The sequence below is a fragment of the Peromyscus californicus genome, unplaced genomic scaffold, assembly GCF_007827085.1.
Source record: "Peromyscus californicus insignis strain IS unplaced genomic scaffold, ASM782708v3 Scaffold_14__1_contigs__length_90479793_seg_2, whole genome shotgun sequence".
NCBI lineage: Eukaryota > Metazoa > Chordata > Mammalia > Rodentia > Cricetidae > Peromyscus > Peromyscus californicus.
Genome location: NW_026294436.1, coordinates 20,602,358 through 20,624,413, shown reverse-complemented (window position 1 = coordinate 20,624,413; position 22,056 = coordinate 20,602,358). Strand labels below are relative to the sequence as shown.

At 52.5% G+C, this 22,056-nt stretch overlaps 1 protein-coding gene across 1 annotated transcript; it reads left to right on the top strand.

The window, feature by feature from the left end:
* The first annotated feature begins 10,314 nt into the window (after window positions 1-10,314).
* On the top strand, window positions 10,315-21,921 carry Prelp (proline and arginine rich end leucine rich repeat protein). Its single transcript, XM_052736992.1, is given in 4 exon segments — window positions 10,315-10,475; window positions 16,604-16,827; window positions 16,830-17,579; window positions 19,455-21,921. Coding segments are annotated over 3 exon segments (1,134 nt in total). The 5' UTR covers window positions 10,315-10,475; window positions 16,604-16,619; the 3' UTR covers window positions 19,631-21,921.
* The last annotated feature ends 135 nt before the right edge of the window (window positions 21,922-22,056 follow it).

The following is a 22,056-nucleotide window of genomic DNA, read 5'->3' as shown; positions in this document are numbered from 1 at the left end:
GGACACTGACTGGGATGAAGGAATGAAGCTAGCACGGCTCTTCCTCTCACCACCCCTGCCCTCGTGAAGTGCCCAGCCCTACAAGAAGACGAGCAACTCAGACGCACAGGAGCCTCCAGGGACCACCATGCTAAAGATGGCGAGGGTCTGGAGTCTGCAAGGGAGTGGGTGTCAGGAAAAGGGTTTGCTCAGGAGGGTCACACTCCTGGAGGAGGCACAATGCAACGTGATAAACCGAACAGTGGCTCGGCTCTCTAGAGACCAAGCCTGGGCCTGGGGCAGCTCTGACAGCAACAAAATGGCTGTGACCTCTCTCCCTCTGTTCCAGCTCACCCAGCGTCACCCGCCCCAAGTTGTGGAGCGGCCATTGTGAGTCTGGAGGTTGTAGCATGGCAGGGGCCTGACCTGCAGGCAGCCTGAACTTGCTGTAGCCTGTGCTCACTTGCGGGTTGTAGTTGTTGTTATTGTTGTTGTTTTGGTTTCTTTTTTGCTCTGGCTGGAGCCTACTCTTTAGGAAGAGCAGCCACGGGGAAGCTCACAGACTTAGAAGTAGCCTTGTGACCCGGCTCTGAACATGGCCCTGTGGCACTCAAGGGAAGGCTTCACTGGAGACCAATCAGGAGATGGCAGAGCTGTGCAAAGAGGCCAAAGGAAGAGGAAGCGCCCAGAAAAGAGGCTGTGGGAGGGAGGAGAGGAGCGGGCGAGGCTGGTGGCACCTGGTGAGGAGATGGCAGCCCTTTTGCTCCAGAGAACCGCAGAGCAGGGACGTGAGAGGTATGTAAGGGACAGGTGGACAGGGACCCCCAGGCAGCAGGTCTCATAACGCACACTGGGTCTAGCTGACAGTTGTGGTACCATCCATTTATTCTATACACGTTTATCAGGACTGGGTTCAGTCCACCCTTGTCAAGTTCTATATATGTGACAGTTCCTAACTGGGGTGACACTCGGCCTTTTGTTTCCTCGTGTGCAAAGTGGAGGTGAGTTGAGGCTTCCTCCTGGGGTTGTTATGAGGACGGAATGTGTGGACGGACTGTAAAATACTCATTCGCAAGCCTCTCTACCCTCACTGTTAGTACTGATTTGCCAGGAGCTGGGTCTGTGCTTTGCGGGTCTTTCAGCCGTGTAAAGGAGGTAAACGTGGAAACAAGTGGTGACTGTTCTGTGGCCTGGGGGACAAAGGCAAGAGCAAGAATTTTAAACACAGGAACATTTGAGTTGGGCTTTGCAGGGTGAATAGGAGTTCCTCAGAGGGAGACTAGGAGGAAGAAGGACATGGAAACTTAGATTGGGCAAAGGCCCAAAGACATGAAAATCCAGGGACCATGATTCCCAAGAATTTGGTCTTCAGAGAATGACAGGAATTCAGCCTGCAGGGGCCAAGGATTTTGATTTCATTCTGTAAACAGCTGAGAGATATTACAGAATTTTAAGCAAGGGACCCACACAGTCAGGTTTACATTTGGGAAAACAACACATTTGCTGGGTCAGAAAAGATGAGGGAGTGAGAAACTACAGCAAAAAAATAAAGGACGATTTATAACAACTCTCGGAAACAGCACATGAGAGGAAAGCCAAGCCTAGCCTTCACGGGCTGACAGACAACCCTAGCCTTCACAGGCTGACAGACAACCCTAGCCTTCACGGGCTGACAGACAACCCTAGCCTTCACAGGCTGACTGCCCAAGCACAGCTATTCACAGACTCGCTGCCCAAGCACCACTAGGCAGAGACTCAGAACCTGCTGCCTGTCAAGCCTGAGCTGGCTCTGGGGCCCCAAAAGGTGAATCAGGCTTAGCACCAGCGGTGGAGTCTGGTAGACCAGATAGCCAGGACAGCAGTGATAGGTAGTGCTATGGGTTTTGGACGACATTCGCTAGGGCGGGGCTGGAACACATGAGGGCTCTGAGAGGTTGTCAATAGCCTGGGTAGAGAAGGATGTCCTGGAAGAGGTGCCCCTGGGGGATGAAGGACCTTCTAGACAGAAGGAACGCTGAGCAAAGGCGTTGCAGGGGAGGTGGTCTGGAGTGTTCTGTGACACAGCCAACATTTGTGGTCTAGAGTTTGAAAAGCGCTTGCAGAGGTGGGTGGGGGACACAGGAGGAGCTCAGACTGCATTCTGTGGTCTAAGACTCACAGCCAAGGAGACAAATCACAGCCATGTTTTCTGACGGCCTCTGAAACAGAGGTCTGGGGTGAGTGGAGCCAGCTTTTCTAGCACATGTGAGGCCTGGATTCCACCCCCAGCACCTCACAAGCAAACTCCACAGATGTGCCTGAGTGAGCACATGGAGGGTGGGCTTCTGGAGCATTGCACCTATCCCAGGGGCTCAGAACCACAGTCACAGGGACAAAGAGCCACAAAACGATGGCCTAGTCAAGCTCACCTCTTGGAGCTGAATAGATGGTGGAGGACCGAGGGGGACTCATCAGGACTCCACAGCAGAGGACCAGGTCTGAAGGAATCAGTGCCCTAACCTTAAAAGCCACAGAGGAGAAACCCTGACAGAATTTGGGGTCTAGGCATACTGGGACAGGAATGGTGATGGGCAGAGGGACACTCTTGTCACATCTACTTAAGGAGGAAAATCTGAAATCAGGCCAGTGGCTCCTCACAGCCTCAAGTGTGAAGATTTCTTTGCAATGTTGACAAGTATGTGGGGCTAAGAAGATGGTTTAGCAGGGAAGAGCTTTGCTCTGCAAATACGAGGACCTGAGTTCAAATCTCCAGCATCTGTGTAAGAGGTAGGGCATGGCTACTTGTGCCTGTAACTCCAGCATTGTCAGACGGAGACTAATGGAGCCAGAGACCTTGCTGGCCGGCCAGCCCAGCCCAATAGGTGAGTTTCTGGTTCAGTAAGAGACCTTGCTTCAAGGCAGTGATGTAGAGAGCAATAGAGGAAGACACATGACACCCTGCTGTGACCTCTGCACACAAGCTAGCAGGTACACACACACACACACACACACACACACACACACACACACACACACGCATGTGCATAGTGTCTTGACAATTGATAGTAAGATAGACTTACAAGAATAGAAAACACCACGTGACCCATGCCCTGGGGCTTCTGAGGTGGGTTTAGACCCCTGCACGTGCCCCGGCAGCACAGCCACACACAAGAGGCAGAGCAGATGCACAGGTCCTGACGATGTATCTGCTCTCATTGGTGTGTGACCTTGAACTTATGAACTAGCTGTGCAGTGTCTGAGCCATGGGTCTGGCACAGCTCCTGTCCCTGGAGAGGTTAAAACCCTGGAGCACGTGTACACAGAGAACTGGAAGGCACCTGCCATGCAGGAACTCTTGGGAGGCCTCTAGGATTGCTGCTCCGGCAGGTGTGAGGACCCCCCAGGTCATGGGCAGTGGCCTCTGGCAGGGACGCATTGCTCTTGCCCTCCTAGATTGTGACATGGGACATAGCTGACCAAAACATGTCCACAGACTGATCGTTGTCCCATCATTAACCTGCACTGTGCCCTTCTGAGGCAGTCATTCCTTGACCCCAAGGCACAGAGCAGTTTAACAAAGCAAGCTAGCTCATCCTTGTTATGAATTATGCACGCAGGGGACCCAAGGCTGGCCAGGCCCGGGCCCACTTGTGGAGGAAAACTTGCTGGTGTGCCGGGCAGATGCAGTGGCAGGCTGGGCAAATGCACACCATGCGTGCATGGCGGTGGCAGCGGCTAGTAATTCACAACCCAGATGTTGCATTTGTGTGGAAAGAGTTTATTAGATAGAAAGAAAGATAGAAAGGAGAGAGAGGAAGAGAGAGGGGGCTTCGAGGGTGCATACCTCGTGGGAGAAAAGCAGGAGAGAGAGAGGAAGGGGCAGAATTTTTCCTTAAAATGAGACTTTTATGTCAGGATGCAGGGTGGCCCCAAGGGGTGGGATTTCAAGGGGGCGGGTCAGAATATTAACAATCGTGACACCAGGACCTGGCTGAATACTAGAGCTAAGCACCGGTGTCTGCCGTGACTTGTGACTTTTACTACATTAAAGTTAGACTGGAGTTTCAGTATGATGCAATCAGACCATCCCGGAACCTGGGAGGCCCTTACCTGGGCGTGCAGATGTTGGGAGGCCGCACTGGTCAGAGGTTGCAGTCTAACGTAGCTTAACAGCTCTCCCCAGGTTTGACACAATATGGAGGACCCCCCCACACACACACACCCACACACACACACACAAATGGGGGGGCACGGCTTCCTGCTCTCTACCTAGCCTTATCTGGAGGGTGTCTCTAGGCCCGGATGCCTGACTTACCTCAAGGATGACTCTTGACATAGTTCCCTGCAAACGCTCTTCCCCTGCTGCCCGTATGGTAATTAAGTAACACGCTGTAGCTTCATAGAGCTGTGCTGCCACCAATCCAGCTGTGTGATAGGAGCATGCCACCTAATGCAAATTAGGGTTTGCCCCAGCTACCACCCCAATCCTATATATCCCCGATACTCTGGAATAAAGTTGAGCTGTCTCACTGGAAGGCTGATCCCGGAAGGCTATTTCTGCTGTGTTCACAGGTCGTCCAAGGCTCTCTGTGGTCACTTCTGCCCCTTCGTCCTCGGGGACTGGTGGCCAATGGACCGTGAGGAAAAAGGGGACCCACATGCAGAATGCTGTCATTACCCACCTGAGCTTGGCTTCTCGAGGACCTGGGATGCAGAGCATGGTTCATTGAGGCTGCCGCCCAGCCATGGCAGCTGGGCAGCTTCGCACACATTGCTGGAACAATCGGATTGCCGTGCACGTGTGTGACTCCCTCCCCATTCCCATGCTGCCATCTTTGCAGGACTGCTGGGACAGTCTGAAAGCTGATGAGCTCTGTGCAGGATTCCTGACAACCAAGGGGCAGGGGCTTAGGGATCCTCAGCCTGGCTGAGCCCATGGTAACATGGTTACCTCTCCCTTCCTGGCCTTTGCCCTGCCTCCTTCTGTTGAAACAGGCGGAGAGGTCTGTGGGGAGGAGAAAGTGGAAACAGTCTACAAAGTGCCTTTGGCCCCATTTTCCACAAGCTTAAGCCCTTGGGGGATTCTGGGTATAGACTGATGTCTTGGCCAGAAGTAAGGGAGTTAAGGAAACTTCTAGGCTTGGGACTGGGTGAGGAAGAATAAAAGGGAGATCAGTAGGACCCAAGAAGGCTACTGGTCTTCTCTCTGATACAATGCCAGGGAGCCAGTGTGTCCCTCAAAAGGAAATGATCACCTTACAAAGGGCTTCTGTCCCTTACAAATGCTGTCCAGGAAGGGATCAAAGAGCTGCTGGGCTAGACCAAGGCTGGATACACACTGCACACAGGTAATTGAGAGCAGGAGGCATGTCCTCACACAGCCCTGCCCTGGTGGTCCAGCACCACTTAAGTCTGTCTTCATAAAGCTGCAGATGAGCCCGGGGGTGGGGTGGGGGGGGGTGCCAAGGATGAGGTGGAGTGTTTGCCACTGTGCTGAGACAAGCCCTCTGAACCAGTGCTGTAGGGGAAGGTAAGTAACGGGGCAGGGTCCTTTGCCCTTGCTGAGTTCACAGACTGTAAATAATACTGCACACGAGGACATGGAGATCGGGAGGACCTGAGTAGCTTGAGGGCTCCTAGTCAGCATGGAGGGGAAGCCGGGCCAGGCCTGGTACCACACATGTGAGCCTATAAGCCCAGTGTCACTGACCTCAAAATGAGGGACCCAAGCCAGGCATGGCGGTACACAACTGGGATCCCAGCATTTGGAAGGTAGAGGCAGGAGGATCAGGAGTTCAAAGCCACCCTTGGCTACATCATGACATGAAGCCAGCTTGGGCTATGTATTAATCAGGGTTCTCTGGAGGAACAGACCCTATGGGATGGATTTATATATATCAAAGAATGTATTAAATCAGTTCACATTAAAATAGTGACAACACTGAATCACGCCTGAGAGGCTGGGAACCTGGTAGCTGCTTGGACCTTGCGACTGGGTGCCTCAGCAGATGGAGTAACCCCATGGGGGCTTTCTTTCCCCGTGGGATGGCAACTCGGGAGATGCTCAGTCCACAAGGCTGGGTACCTCGACACTCCCAATCTGACTCTGGAAGCCTGAAAGTTTCCTTAGTCCACGACGGCAGACCGGGAACCCCGGTTCTGACATCATCGGAGGAATCAGCTGCTACAGCAACAGGTAAAGCAACTCAGCCAGAGGGAAGTGAGCAGCAGGAGACAGCTTCCCTCTGCCGCCCTTCTAAACAGAGCTGCTACCAGGAGGTGTCGCCACATTCCGGGTAGGTCTTCCTGTATCAGTTAAGGCAATGGGGATGGTTCTTCGGGAGAGGCTCCCTCTCTGGGTGGTCCTAATTTATGGCAAGTTGACATTCAAGTCAACCATAATAGGCTCCATGAGACCCCATCTCAAAGCAAAAACAATTAAAAAAAAAATCAAGAGCCCAAATGTCCAACAGGAGGTACTGGTCAAACGAAGTTGGGGGAGGTAACACCGAGAAAGAACTGTTGTGTGCCAGCGTGGAGTAGCTGGCAAGGGATCCTGGGAGGGGAAATTTAAAAGAGCAAAAGCAGGTGCTGGTGTGGCCTAGGGAGCAGCACTCAGGAGGCCGAAGCAGGGGGATTGCAGCCTGCCTGGACTACAAAGTGAAACTCTGTCTTTAAAAAGAAAGGGGGGAGGGGGAGGGAGAAGGGGGAGGCAGGAGGAGGAAGAGGAGAGGGGAGGGAATAGCAGCTGAAAGAGGAGAGGGGGAAGGGAAGGGGAGAGGAATAGAAGGAAGAGGAAGAGGAGGAGGAAGAGGAAGATGGGGAAGAGGAAGGGGGCTGGGGAGGAAGAGCTCGGGGGCAGCAGCGGGGTCTGGTGGCACAGGTTCCAGCTCCTCAAGGGGGTAAAGACGGAACACAAGTTCAAAGGCAGTCTAGGCAACTTAGTGAGACCCTGTCTTGAAAAACGTCAAAAAAAAGCTGGAGAGGAGTTCAGTGATAGAGCGCTTGCCTAGCATGGGCCCGATCCTAGGTTGGCTCCTTAGTATCAGGGAGGGGGGGTGGGGTGGGGGAGACAAAACTGCACACGGTGTCTCCTGGGTGGAGACAGGCAGGGACCCGAAATCAAATTATGATACATTAAAAAAATATATAAGATTTTATAAGAAGTGAGTGACAGAGACTGTCCTTGTTTAACCCTCTTAAACCCCAGGACACAGACCCTGTGCTGAGCACCCGGATGTACCAAGCCCTTGGTGGGTGCTGTGGGTTCCCGACAATGAACAGGCTGCTGTCTTTTCCCAGCAGGAGCCCAGGCCCCCCAGCCAGACAGAGGGGTGGGTGCCCTGGGATTCCCCCAGTCTCTTCCCCTGCTGTGTACCCTACCCTGTCCAGGGGTGAGGAGTGGCTAGCCTCTGTGGGTCCTGGTGACCACCCTGAGGCCTGAGTCAAAACCTCCAAAGCCTACCCTGCCCTGCCAGGCAGTGAGAGGTGGGAGGCTAGGGCCCTGCTCGCTGCACTTAGAGGAATAGGGCGTCGTGTTACACAATCTGCCCTTTCTTCTCTGGCTATGGCACACATGGCAGCAGCCAAGGCAGCCGTTACCATGAGGGCAAAGGAACAGTGAGCCCCAGACTGATGGCGGTCTTGGTGGGCAGGCCAAGTCCCTAGAAAAGCAGCTGAAACCCACCGCAGTGGCGGGGGGGGGGGGACCTCTCTCCTAGGTCTGGCCCCCTGCATTCCACCTCAGCCATGCTGCCTGGCCTTCCCTGGTGGCTGCAGCCTGGATACACTTCCCACACTTTCCCAGCATTCCCCAGAAATATTCAGGAGTGCCACATGAGGAAGAGATGAATATGTCACCCACTGTGTGTTTCTGAGACTCTGAGAGCAGGGATGCTCAGTCTGGAGAAGCCTTGGCTGTGTGATCGACGATGCTCCGGAGCCCCTGCTCTGGCAAGCCTCCCGGCTCCTGGGGATGAGCGAGGAGGAAGACAGTTATTCTGATATGTACACCTAAGGAAACTGATGCTCAGATCGGCTTACCAGGTACCAAGAACGGAGCAGAGCTGACATTTTAACCCAGGTGTCCTAATGCCCCCTCCCAGACTCTTTTCACGGTGTTGGAATGGAAGAGAGTTCGAAGCTCAGTCAGTATAACCTCGAGTTTTAAAAATGAAGAAGTCTGGGAGGAAAGTGGCAGACCACGCAAGAGTCAAAGCCGGGGCGCAACATCCCAGGCCTCTGTCCCCAATTTGGAGGTTGTTCTAGCCTCTGTCAGGGAGCACAGAAAGGCAGGCTGGCTAACATCACCTGTTTGGTCCCACCTCCCTCCACTCCCCACAGTTGCCAGTAAACCAGTGGCTGAGAACTGAAGTGTCGCTAATGATGGGAAGATAAGCACCACGTAGAGAAGGCCGGGCCCTGAACCTAGGCTAAGGCAGCCGAGGCAGCAGACTGGCCATTGTGTTGAATAGGGAAGTTCCTGCCCTGCCTAAAGGCATCCAAATAAAATAAAGGAAGAATGAACTCCAAAACATACCAGCAGGGTTTTGTGGGATGCAGGCACAGGAGAAACCAAATTGTCCTGAGTGGGTAATTACCATTTATTTATTTAGTAGTTACTTTTTTTGTTGTTGTTTTGTTTTGAGATTGTTCTCACTCAGTCTTCCAGGCTGGCCTCAAACTTGTAGTAATTCTCCTGCAGGCACCAAGTGCTGGGATTATTGGTATGAGCCACCATGATCTGGGTGTGAAGTAATGAGCTGACAGTCTCCTGTGCAAATGTGTCTATGAAGGCTATGGATGCAGTTCAGTGGTAGGGCACTTACTTGCCTAGCATGTTCAGGGCCCTGGAACTGAGCCCCCTAGCACCAAGGGGGAGATGGGGGGGAAGGGAAGACAGCCCAGAATACAAATGTGTATGCTTTCACATTTCTATAAAGACCACTTTTGGATTAGTGTATCATGTCATGGTCACAGGGGTACCAGTTTGCAAGCTGTACCCTAGGCCTTCCTGAAGGGCATCCTTCCTGGTGGTCCCATCCTTCTTCCGCCTGTGTCTGTATGGCCTGGAGCCAAGGAGAGGGGAGAAAGGGATACTAGCTTGAGGAGGGATTGGAAGTTGGTTGCCATCACTCCCGAGAGTGCAGGCTTTGGGGGTGTGGATGGATCCCCACAAGTGGACACACCACCTACCCACCCTGCCAGCACAGTGAGAGAGCAGACAGCCAGGCAGTGAGTGAGGTTTACGTCTCCCCTCTTCTCTGGTTATTCCTCACCACAATCCCTTCTGAAGCCCTTCTGTCCCCCCAGTCTCTAAAGTGCCTCACGCACAGTTATCTCCCGGGACTCCCCGAGACACAGACGAGGAAACAGAGGCATCTCAAGATCAAGTGACTTGCCCAAGGTCACCCTTCACTTCTTGTGAGTGGAAGGAAGAACTGAAGACTGTTGGGGAGGGGGCTGGGGGGTTCTGCAGGTCTCTGTTGACCTAATGATGACCAAGTGAGTGTACTCTCCTGAGGTTCTGAGTAGCAGGCTGTGCTGGATGCTCCTTCAAGCCAAGTATGCCTGATTTTAGCTCAGGAGTCTTGTTCAGATAGCAGAGGTTCTGCAATTGGTTTCCAGGAAGTGGAAATGCATTGGGGAGGCTAGGGTCTCCTTGTTACGGTCTCATGACCACACAGTCCCCAAATCTCACCTGAGTGTGACACAAAACTGAAAGAAGACCCCCCAACATTGTCCTCATGAACTAGGAACAATGACTTGAGGATTTACAATTAGAAATCTGCTTTAATTTGGCTGTGTGATCCTCGGGCCAGACTTTTCCCTCTCTGGTCTTCAGACTAGCCTCCTGGCCACCAAACCAGTTACCTCTTATGTCAGCTCACTGCACAGGGAGGCTCCACTCCCTTAGCAAGCTCCTGGAGAAGATGATGGGGAAATATCGTCACTGCTTCCGCTCTGAAAAGCATCCCATGATGAGTTGAAGAATGAACACCAGGGAAGCAAGGCTGGCGTTTGGGAATTTAACAGGCCTGTGCTGGACCCAGCGACCCCGCCCCGCCCGCGCAGAAACAGTGGCTTGTTTCCAAGAGCTTCCTTCCCTAGATTTGGCTTGTTTTCCAAACACGGGTCAAATGGTCCCTCTCCAGAGCAGCAGGAGCAGGAAAAAGTTATTAAAAGTGAGCCGTTAGTGGGCATCGGGTGTGGATGAGGTCTGTGTAGTTTTGGCTGCCAAATAAAGACGGTATTGTTGTCATTCCCAAGCGCCCTCCCTCTCTCCTCTGTTCCCTCCTCCTCTCTGCCCTCCCCCCTCCGATCTGCCCCTCCCTCCCCCTAACCTAACCTCCCCACCCCAATAGGCTCTGGTAGGAGAAAGTCAGGCAGACACACGCAGACACACGCCACTGGGAGACCAGAACTCCTAGCTGGCTCTCCGCTGCCACAGCTCCACCAAAGGGTGGGGAGGAAGAGAAGAGTGCCCCAGAGTCCAGAGGAGAGGCAGGTGTGTGCAGGTAAGCCCAGGCAGTGGGGAGAAGACTGGAGACTGGAAGGCTCCTTCCTCAGAGGGTTCCCTCTAGCTCTGTCCAATCTTTCTTTCCTCCCTCCTTCCCTTCTTCCTTCCTATTTTTCCTCCCCACAGAGCTCAGACTTAGTCTTCCTCATTTCTTGCTGACACCCTCACGTCTCCTCAGCATCCCATGCCCTTGTGTTTGCTTGCAGCAGAAGTTCAACTTTCCTCAAGTGCTGATGTTTGTGGAACACACAGAGCTGTGTCGCACACAGAATTTCAACAGAGCAGGTGTTGCCATAGAAACCGGACACCAGAACCCAGTTCTCTGCACCTTTCATGTACTGTCTGTCACACATGGCAGAAGACAGGCAGACAGACAGACACACACACACACACACACACACACACACACACACACACACACACACACACACACACGGTCTGTCTCTTACCCTCTCACATGCCTCCTCAGCTACAAGTCCAGAGAGAAAGTGTCCTCCCACTGAGATGACAGAGCCTGAAGACAATCACGTCTTGGCTGAGCAGGGAAGACGTGAGCAATCGGGTGGTTCTCTTCTTTCTTTTGAGCTTAATTAGGTAGGAGGGAGAGAAAGTGGCTCTCGGGCCTGCACAGTATCTCCTCAGCCGCCTGAATTCCTGCCTCCCTGGTCCAAACCACTTGGCTTCTGCAAAGAGAAGTCCACAGAGCCTGCAAGCCTTGGAGGCCCTAACTCCAAGTTAACAATTTTTCTTTTCCCTGCAGGTAGTCAGAAACACATTTCTCTCTGAAGTTATTCTGAAATTGTCCTGACCGTTCAGTTGGTAAGGGGGGCTTCAAGTAGAGGAAGGGGGAGGGGGCCTGAGAGCCTTGTTTACATAACTCCCTCCTCTCCAGCAATGGAGGGGCCCCATGGCAGTAAGAAGGGTAATTTTCAGAAGCCCCTAGACAGTAGACAGGGAATACGGAAGCTTTGCTAAAAACATGGCCAGATACTCACTACTGACCCATCAAACAGGGCCAAGGAGCCCAGAGCTGTTTTAATGCACCCTGAGACTCCCCTAGATGTTCAAGGTACAGACGGCTGTATGGCTTCCTGGAAAAGGAGCCCCACAGTCCTAACAGTGGGGAGTGACTACTGGAGGGAACAGGCACTCTCATATGATTGCTGCTACCCACCCCCCCCCACCCCTCGCGCCTCCAGTGCCATCATCATCATCCTCGTAATCCTGGGCAACCATATTCCCAGAGAACATTCTAGAAAGAAAGGAAGTTACCTAAAGACAGCTCCTCTTACCTGCTAGGTTACCTATCCCAGGCATCCAAGAGCTGGTACTGGGTGCTGTCTCCATCCCTTTTAGATCCCTCTCCCTGTGCTCTGTGCTGCTCCACTCTCTCAGAGGACAGACTAGTTGATGGTAAGTTTCTTACCCACCCTACCTCCCTGGAAGGCATGCGAGTAGAGCATCTTGAGGCTAGAAGGAACAAAAATGGTTCCTGGGAGAAGTCACAACCGGCAGAAAAGAGAGATGTCCCTTTGCTGGCCAGGGTCCCCACCTGTTGCAGAAAGCAGAGAGGCGGGTTAGGCAGTCAGGATGGAGATGCAGTGAGCTTGGCCGGGTGTCTGGGGCGTTCCAGCCCGCGGATTCTGAATGCCAAACGTGGTCTTCTGAGCCTCAAAGGGAATGAAGTTTCTCTGAGTGGAAGATCTAGTACTATACTGCAAGAGAGACCCCTGCCTTCCACCGGTAGAGGGATGGAGGGCGTTAACCAACCACGTTGATAGGAACGCAAAACAAACCAACAAAACCATGGATTCTAAGTGGTCCCAGCGGCCCCTTGACATACACTGAGCACGCACTTTGTACATCAACTGATTTAATCCTCACCTCGTCCAGACTGGGTCTGTAGCTCAGTGGGCGAGTGCTTGCAGAATATCCACAGAACCCTGGTTTTTGTCTTCAGCACCTCAGAATCGTCAAGCATGCCTGTTTTATAGAGGAGGAAACTTGTGGAGTGGTACCCAGCTAAAATAAGTTGCAGGGTGGAATCTGAACCTGTACCCACATCCCGTCTCACACAGATTCTGCTCGGCTTTAGTCAAGGATTGGAGGTGTTCGGGGGAGAAGCAGAAAGGCAGATATAGGGGGCGGCAGGCTATTAGGGACTGTCTGTCTGTCTGATTTCTTCCTCGCTCCCATGGGGAGCTTGCTCTTTCAGACTAGTTCCCTAAAACCATAAAACCCCCATTCTGTTTACATTCGCCTATTCTAACCGGAACATGAAGGTTACTCTGCAAATAGTGCTAAGCTTGCCTTTAGGACTTTTTGATCCGCATTGCATTTTAAAGTTGCCATTTACATCCGATGACTGGGTGGGCTTATGCATTTAGAAGGACCACTCTCCCTGGACGGTACTGGCTCACAGTACCTCAGCCCCATGCTGCAGGAGTCCAAACACCGACAAGCCCTGGGTTCTTAGCACAGATTAACAGGATAGGTAGGAAAGAGGATGATCTCACTTGAAACTCGGGGAGCCTCTCCCAGAGCCTTCTCCTTTGTAAACAAACTCTCTACCATTCGCAGAGTCTGCTTTCTTCTAGAACATGCCCTCAGATGCATGAGCTCATCCCACCCTCACGCAGATGTCAAGCCTAGGGCCCAACGGGAGAGTCAGAGGCAGGATTCAAGCCCAGATCCACGCTGTCAGAACTGAAATTTGAATAGTAAGATCTCTTAGGAAAGGCTACTAAACGCAGAGCTTGAACTGGGGGTGGGCAAAGAAGCAACTGCTTCCTCTGTGAAGCAGCAGCCTTTTGTGAGCCAGTGCTGGAGAGCCCGGATGCACAAGTTTGGTGCAGGGCATGGTCAACAAATGCTACTTGATTGAGGGTGAGCAGGGCCAGGAGGGAGTGGGATTGGACGGGATGTGGGGAGGTATGCTTTCAGAGGCGTAAGTGATTTTAAGTACAGACACCCCACCCTACGGGAACTAATGACCCGACAGGATCATAGGGTCCTGGCTCTGGGCTTTGTTGGTGAGACTACAAACCCCTCTGGAGTGGGGTTACCTCCAGTCTGTCTCAGCTCCCCTTTAGAGAGTGCTAGAGCGGCAGAGCTTGGCTAGAGAGACCAGCTCTGTAGTGAGAACTTCCCAGAAGGACAGCCAGGCTTGGCAGGAAGGGGTGTGCCTGTGAGGAAGGCCTTGGAGATGAACAGTTTCCTTGTGTACTCTGCACACAGGCACACAGATCTCTGGTTCAGCCCTGGGGCCTGAAAGGGGACGGCTGGTCCTCTCCCCCATGGAAACTCTTCACTTCAGATCCAGGGAGCTTGTTTTGGAGACCCTCCTGGGCCTCTAGACCTAAGATCCAGAAGGAAGGGTTCTCCAAGACTCTGGCCTGGATCTGAGGAAGGGGAAGGAAGGCCTGGGGACCCCATGCCTGAGCCAGACAGGGAGAGTGAATGGGTTTCCTACTGAGATAGCCCCTGACAGTGGAGCCAGGGCTGCCCAGCACTGAGACCCATCCATGCCCCATCGACAGAGGCCAGATGTCCAGGACACCGTGCTTCACAGGGCAGGCTCTGCTGGCTCCCCTGGAAAGCTCTGTTTGCTTAACTTGGGGTCCACTACTACACCTTGGAAGCGCCTTTGGTAACAAGGGCACAAAGAGAACCAGGGAACTTCAGTCCCTTGGGGACTGGGGCAAGGTTGTTCACAGCATGGGGGTAATTTTGCCTACAGACTTCTGGGTAATTCATACACAAAGAGATTTCAAAGAACAGAAAAACAAGTCAGCGTTGTAAAGACTGGTGCTTTCAAAATGTTTTTGGAATAGTAGTCTTCACTCTCTTCACTCCTCTGTAACAGGACTGTTCTGTTTTCAAGAAAATGAAAACCTTATAAAAACGTGAATTCACAACACACCAGTTAGAGAGCGATGTGGAATCTAGCAACCAGGCTCCACTTCAAGTGCTGCAAGGAACTTATCATCTTTTTAGTCCTTTCAGAGAAGCCTCGGGGCAGACAAACCAAGAACCTAACTGCAGGCCCCTTGTCACAGGAGGCCCAGGGCAAATGACCTTCTAAATGTGCCTGAGAGGTTTGTCTGAGAAACCCACCCCAGACAGGAGACAGAAACATCACATAGCCCAACATACAAAGCTCACACATGCATACAGGGCCCTGAGACTGTGTGTGTGTGTGTATGTGTGTGTGTATGAGAGAGGGCTGAATGTATGTATAGAGTGGTACAGGGTGGGGTTAAAGAGGGGTGTGTGTGTGTGTGTGTGTGTGTGTGTGTGTGTGTGTGTGTGTGTGTGTGATGTACATATACAGCTAGGGATAAGCACAGTTAGATTCTGCCCATTGGGGGCTGAGTTCTTCCTGCTTGCCTGCTCTCTGTCTCACTCATCTCCACCTGAGCATCTGATGCACAACTTGGGGACCCCCGACCCCCTGTTCCTTTCCTTTGATCAAAGCATGCAGAAGGTAGTAGTCCCTAGAAAAGAGCAAAGGAAGATTTGACGTTGATATGGGCTCAGGGGGTAGGTGGGAGATGGAGGCCTACACTGGAGGCCGTGATCACAGGGTTCAATTACAAGCTGGGGACACACTTTAGCCCATTCTACCGCTGAGAACCCCAAGAAGCCCGCATTCCCAGGGCTACAGTAGTGAGGGAGATCCGAGGTGAGCCAGTGATGTGAAGTGGAAAGGTTCAGCGGGGAGGAGCTGTAGGGATACGAAGTGCAGGGCCCTCTCCCTGTGCCCTTCCTACCCTAGGCGGGAGAAGGGAGCCTCTGGGAGTTGCCACTCTCTAGCTGGTACGGATTGTTCAGCATTTCCCCTCTTTCAACCACACAAGGCAGCAGAGCCACCCAAAAGCCCCTTCAGCTCTTGATCCCAGTGTCCCTGAAGCTACCAGGAAGTACTTCCTAGTACTCCATTTCAACACTACCCAGTCCCAAGTGCATGGAGCGACCACACCAGCGCTAAAGAGAGGAGAGTGTTTTCCCTATGTCTGCCTCTCTCCGTTCCTTTCCTGTTTATTTTCCCAAGGGCCTCTACATCTGGGGAGGAATTCTTGGCATGGTTCATGCTGGCAAAGACCAGCACTCTCTGGGCCAAGTGCAAAGGAGGGGACAGAGCCTGGGTGAGTGGGTGAGTGCCGATGTCTGAGCATTGCCCTTTCAGGAGACCTCCTGGAGTTTTTGTCCTGTGCCCTGTCAAACAGCCTCCTGGCCTCTGCAAGACACTTCTTTCCTCTAGCCTCAATTTTATAAACAGTGGGGGCTGGGCACGGTGGGTGGATTGCAGGCCATTTTTAGCAATGATGTTTTCCTCTTTTCTTCAAACGCTTTGTCTAACCACCCGTGTGTGTGTGTGTGTGTGTGTGTGTGTGTGTGTGTGTGTGTGTGTGTGTGTTCTCATCTTTCTCAGTATTTCTATCTCTGTCTATAACAGATTTAAGGAACAAGACTGCCCATGCTGGCACAGGAGTCCCCTTGGGGGCCCCTTCTCAGTGTACCTCCTCAGGGGATGCACAGGAATGCAGGCACAGTTTGAAAACCATTGCCAGATGGGAATTGTAAGGAATCTTCCAGACCCACTGCTTAGGACTCTGGGCCATATCCTAGCATCCCTCTGAGAAGGGTAGGGAACTTTCCTTGGGGGAGGGATGATATAAAGCGAGTTCCAGGAAAGGCGCAAAGCTACACAGAGAAACCCTGTCTCGAAAAACCAAAAAAAAAAAAAAAAAAAAAAAAAGTGTCCAGTGGGTTTGGGGGTGTCGCTCTGTGGCAGAGCACTCCCTTGAGCACTCTCCTTATAAGAGGGGGTGGTGGGGGGTGATCTTCTCAGGTTACAGCTGCTGAGAGCCCACCCCCAACCCCAGCTAAAGGTCTCCAACATGCCTTAGGACTCTGGGTTCCCAGCCAGCACCTTGTGCTTTCTGCTAATGTGCATCTTCCCACAGAGGGGCCTCTTCAATAGCCTCAGGTCCTCACCTGCTCTTTAGGTCCCTGGCTCTGCCCCTCTCCCCAGGATTTAGTTCTGGAGGAGCCCTGATGCAGAGACACGCCTTCTATTCCTCAGGCCCTGCAGGCTAATTGTTCCCAGTTTCCTCCCTGCAGGTATATCACCTGGATCATGAGGGCATCCTTCTTCTGGCTCCTCCCACTTCTCCTCATCTTGGCCTCAGTGGCCCAGGGCCAACCAACAAGACCAAAACCTGGGGTTCGGAGGAAACCCAAACCAAGACCCACACCCAGCTTTCCTCAGCCCCACGAGCCAGCAGAGCCTACAGACCTGCCTCCACCCCTTCCTCCTGGCCCTCCATCTGTCTTCCCTGACTGTCCTCGGAATGCTACTGCCCCCCTGACTTCCCATCAGCCCTCTACTGTGACAGCCGCAACCTTCGCAAGGTCCCTATCATCCCGCCCCGCATCCATTACCTTTACCTGCAGAACAACTTCATCACGGAGCTCCCTCTGGAGTCTTTCAAGAATGCCACCGGCCTGAGGTGGATCAACCTGGACAACAACCGAATCCGCAAGGTGGACCACAGAGTGCTGGAGAAGCTCCCCGGCCTGGTATTCCTCTACATGGAGAAGAACCAGCTGGAAGAGGTGCCGTCAGCTCTGCCCCGGAACCTGGAACAGCTGAGGCTGAGCCAGAACCACATCTCCAGGATCCCGCCCGGTGTGTTCAGCAAGCTCGAGAACCTGCTGCTCCTGGATCTGCAGCACAATCGGCTGAGTGATGGTGTCTTCAAGGCCGACACCTTCCAGGGCCTCAAGAACCTCATGCAGCTCAATCTGGCCCACAACATCCTGAGAAAGATGCCACCCAAGGTCCCCACGGCCATTCACCAGCTCTACCTGGACAGCAACAAGATCGAGACCATCCCCAGTGGATATTTCAAGGCCTTCCCCAACCTTGCCTTCATCCGCATGAACTACAACAAGCTGTCAGATCGAGGGCTCCCCAAGAACTCCTTCAACATCTCCAACTTGCTGGTGCTCCACCTGTCACACAACAAGATCAGCAATGTGCCGGCCATCAGCAACAAGCTGGAACACCTGTACCTCAACAACAACAGCATCGAGAGTGAGTCGGGTGGGCCGGGCCAGCCACAGGGAAGAGCTCAGTACAGGACCGCCAGGGTGGAGTCACAAGAAGCAACCGCTGGGACAAGGGTGTATAGCCTTCTAGCCTTCTAGAGTTCTTTTCTTGTTGTTGTTTTGGTTTTTGGTTTTTTGAGACAAGGTTTCTCTGTCTAGCCCTGGTTGTCCTGGAACTTGCTCTGTAGACCAGGCTGGCTCAAACTCAGAGACCTGCCTGCCTCTGTCTCCAGAGTGCTGAGATCAAAGGTGTGCGCCACCACTGCCCGGCTTAGAGTTCTTTCTAATATGCATAAGACCTTACATTCCATACTTAGCCACTGAAGAAAAGGGAGGGGGAATCCCACTTGTTTTGACTATGGCCTCACTATTCACTGCATCTGTGTGACCTGGAAAAGATATTCTACCCATACAGAATGTTTCCTTGCCTGTAGAATGAGGATGGCAGTACTATCTTCTAACACAAATACACAAATTCAATAGGCTGACCTAACCATGTATGTGTGAAGGATGCTGAACAGCATGCTTGAAAAGCATGAGGTTTCCTTTCTCCAGCCCTTCTAATCAGCATCAGCCTTTCTGGCCACTGGACCTGTAAATAGGACAGACACAGAACTACGCTGGGTATTTTCCCAAGAGTAGAATAGAGGTACAAAGTGCTCGTGTTCTGGGCCCGCCACTGCAAAGAAGCCAGCAGTAGCCACATCAGGGGACTTCCCAAAACTAAGCCTTGGTTTTAAAAAGTCTTGTGAAGAGGACTCAGAGAGGCAGCTATGCAGTCAGGGTATGGAACTGGTGGAGACAGGGCAGGGGCATGTTTAACTGGTTTCTGATTCCATATGGAAGGTTTCGGTGTTCCGCTGGGACAGTTTTCCTAAGGAATACTTACAGGGTCCTGAGCTTGGTGTGTCAACTGTAGCCTAGGGCATGAGGCTGGAGCTCCATTTTGCTTCAGTCAAAAATGTCAGGCCAGACATGGGGAGTACATGTGGGTAACCCCAGCGCTTGTGGGGTGGAGGCAAGAGAACTGTGAGTTCAAAGACATCTTGGACTCCACGACACCCTGTCTCCAAAAAACAAAACAAAAACTCTTCAACTGGATATGGTGGCAAATGCCTGTAATTTCGACTCTTGGGAGACTGAGGCATGAGAATGGAGAGTTCAAGGTCAGCGCAGGGAGTACAATAGCTCTGAGTAGAGCGCCAGCAGAAAGGTTCAGAAAAAGATGTGTGTTGTTTAGTCCTTGAATAAGCCATTCATGCAAGACATGCTGCGGCCGATCGTCCCCAACTGAGATCATTTGACTGACTCTGGAGACCAGGTGATCTACAGCCACACCTTCCCCAAGTCATGTAGCTAGAGTTTTCCTGCCTGGCCCACAGTCAGGACAAATCTCTCTCACCTGCCAGTCCCACAGCCGCTCAGACCCAACCAAGTAAACACAGAGACTTATATTGGTTACTAACTATATGGCCGTGGCAGACTTCTTGCTAACTGTTCTTACAGCTTAAATTAATCCATTTCCATTAATCTATACCTTGCCACATGGCTCATGGCTTACCAGCATCTTCACATGCTGTTTGTCATCATGGCGGCTGGCAGTGTCTCTCTGACTCAGCCTTCCACTTCCCAGCTTTATTCTCCTCCTTGTCCCGACTATACTTCCTGCCTAGCCAATGGCCAATCAGTGTTTTATTTATTGACTAATTAGTAACACATTTGCCATACAGAACATCCCACAGCAAAGTCACCCTGCCCAAAGGGGAGAACTGTGGAGTCCACACACTTGGTGGCCACCCCCCTTTCCCTGCCTGTGCTGTCAGTGCCTCTGAGGCTGACGTCTCCCCTTCTTTCTCCATAGAAATCAACGGGACCCAGATTTGCCCCAACAACCTAGTGGCCTTCCACGACTTCTCCTCGGACCTGGAGAATGTGCCGCACCTGCGCTACCTGCGGCTGGACGGGAACTTCCTGAAGCCACCCATCCCACTGGACCTCATGATGTGCTTCCGACTCCTGCAGTCTGTGGTCATCTAGGCCGTGCCCAGAGCTGGACCCCCTCTGACAGCACTTGAAGGCTGGTGGCCCAAGCTCTGGTCTCCACCATTTTTCTGTCTCCCTTTCTTGTTCCCAGCTCTTTCTTTTCATCCCTTTCTGAGGATGGGAAATGCCATGTGTCCTGCTCCAGCTCTAAAGCAAGATTCCCCACCCAGTCCAAAGAGACCCTGCCAGCTGAAACCTCTGGTCTTCTTTGGTCTCCCTTTGCTTCAGACACAGGAGTTTGCCAACAGATGCCACCCCTCCCCTCTCCTGGGTAAGGAAGGCCATGGACTGATAGCTGTTCTTAGTCTCAGCCAAATAAGAAGTGGAAGCCATCCCAGAGGTGACCCCTGGAAAGTTCTGCTGAGAACCCCTCCACCTTGGGCATCTCTGCCTCAAGAAGGCTGACAAACCCAGGTATCCTGGGCCAAGAACCCTCCTTCCAAAACTATTGCCCTGCCACCCTGTTTCCTGACACCAGCCATCACCCTGCTCTCTGCCACTTCACATTCTCCAGGAGGAAGTATGAGGGAATGACTGTGGAGGGTCAGGGTCCCCCACAAGTTTCTCCATCAGCCCTTCCTCCTTGGGGCCAAGCACAGCACACACCCTCTTGGCTAGGCCTCAGAGAGGAACAGCCAGGGAGAAGAGTGGTTCAAGGAACTAGAATTTAACTAATGGGTAGTGGCCGGGGGTCAAGAGCCCCAGAATGGGCCCTACAGACTCCCTGACCCAAACTTGACAAGAGACCCAAGGCTCTGGAGGGCAGTGTTCCCAGTGGAAGGCCAAGAGGCAGCATCCCAGAATCATCTGCTCTCTATTACGTACACGACCCAGTCCATGTCCCCCACCCCACCCCTTGGGAAACAGTGAAAAAGGGGTGGGAGCACCTGGAAATCTCCCAGAAGCCTCTTTCACACTGGGGATTAGTCTCCACCTCTAAAGCAGACTCGTCGGTGACATCTGGTGGCTGCTGCAGGTCACAGCCGACTCCACGCTCCTGGGGTGCTGTTGCAAACATGGGTGACTGGCTTAGTGTCTCTCTCCTTATGGCTCTAAAGGGAAGGGCAGAGGTGGGGCTCATTCCCATCATGAGTGAGTATGAATGAGAAAGCTTTGGGAGTCTAAGGGAAGCCGGTTCGACCTCGACCTTGTCAGCTCTCTTGCTCTCAGCCTCCGAATTTGTTCTCAGGCAGTAGGTGGGATGCTCCTCCAAGGTCCTCTCCGAGCTGCGTTGCATGTCTGTGCACACTCTTCTAGAGCACACCTAACGCAGGACAAGTGGTGTCACCCCGCCCCCTTGCAGTAATTTATTCCCTGCACAAACACCCCTCCCCCAAAGACTTCCCTTCCCTCCCTTCCTAGCCCAGGTGAGCAACTTGGCAGGTTTCCAAGAACCTGGGTTTCTGACCTTTCCTGTCCCTTCACCTCCCTCTAGGGGAGGCTGCACCTGCCCTGCCACAGTTCCCTGAGTGTATGACGAGGAGGAATACGGGGAGGTGAATGTTCTAGAAATGAGTGAAGCATAGGGCCCACCTCATTAGGATGGGGAGGCTCTGGAGGTTTTTGTATCTCTCCAGGGATAGTTACACAACTGTTTTAAGACATCGGATTAGGCTGGGCCCGACAGTCCAGAAATCCCATTCATAGTCTTGATCGCATGTCTCATCTGCTCATTATTGGAAATGGAGCCCACTTCACACAGCCTCTTTCCCCCTTGCTGCGCGACTTCCTCGTTCTTCCTAGTTGCAGCTGGTCTCTCCAAGGCTCCTGCTTAAAGTCAATACGGTATCACGGCTGAAAGCAACCCGGTGCTACGGCCTGGACACGCCCCTTCTGCATCTGCGCACGACCTGCAGCCTCAGCCTCTTTGGTGAGGCCTGTAGGGAGCACAGCTCCTGTGGCTGCTAGGGACAGGGGTGGGCACTGATCCGCAGACCTATCAGTCACACCATCGGCATCCCATTATCCCACCTGGAACATGCCAGCTTCCCACACTGCTCTCTGCAGCTGCCAGCTAGAGGGGCTAGAGTTAAATTGGCTTTACAGGAGACAGACAGACAGACAGACAGTGTGCTAGTTTACCTTTGGGTTTAGAAAGCCCCTTCTCACACAAGTTCATTCACTCAGTGCCATTGGCAACTATACATGCAGGTGCATGCATAGGTGTGTGTGTGTGAGCTCTGTACATCTTATCTATTCTCTTAAAGACCATGTTAACTCTGATACAGCTTTCACATTTTGACAAGCTTCATGGCAAAGGAAATAAAGTCATATGGAAAAACCCAGCATGAATCTGACCATGTGGATGGGTCAAATTCTGTCTTGCCACCCCACTCCCTACTTCTTGCTGAGAGATAGGTGAAGAAAATATCTTCCTTAAAAAGTGCTTTTTAGATTTATTTATGTGTATGAGTGTGTAG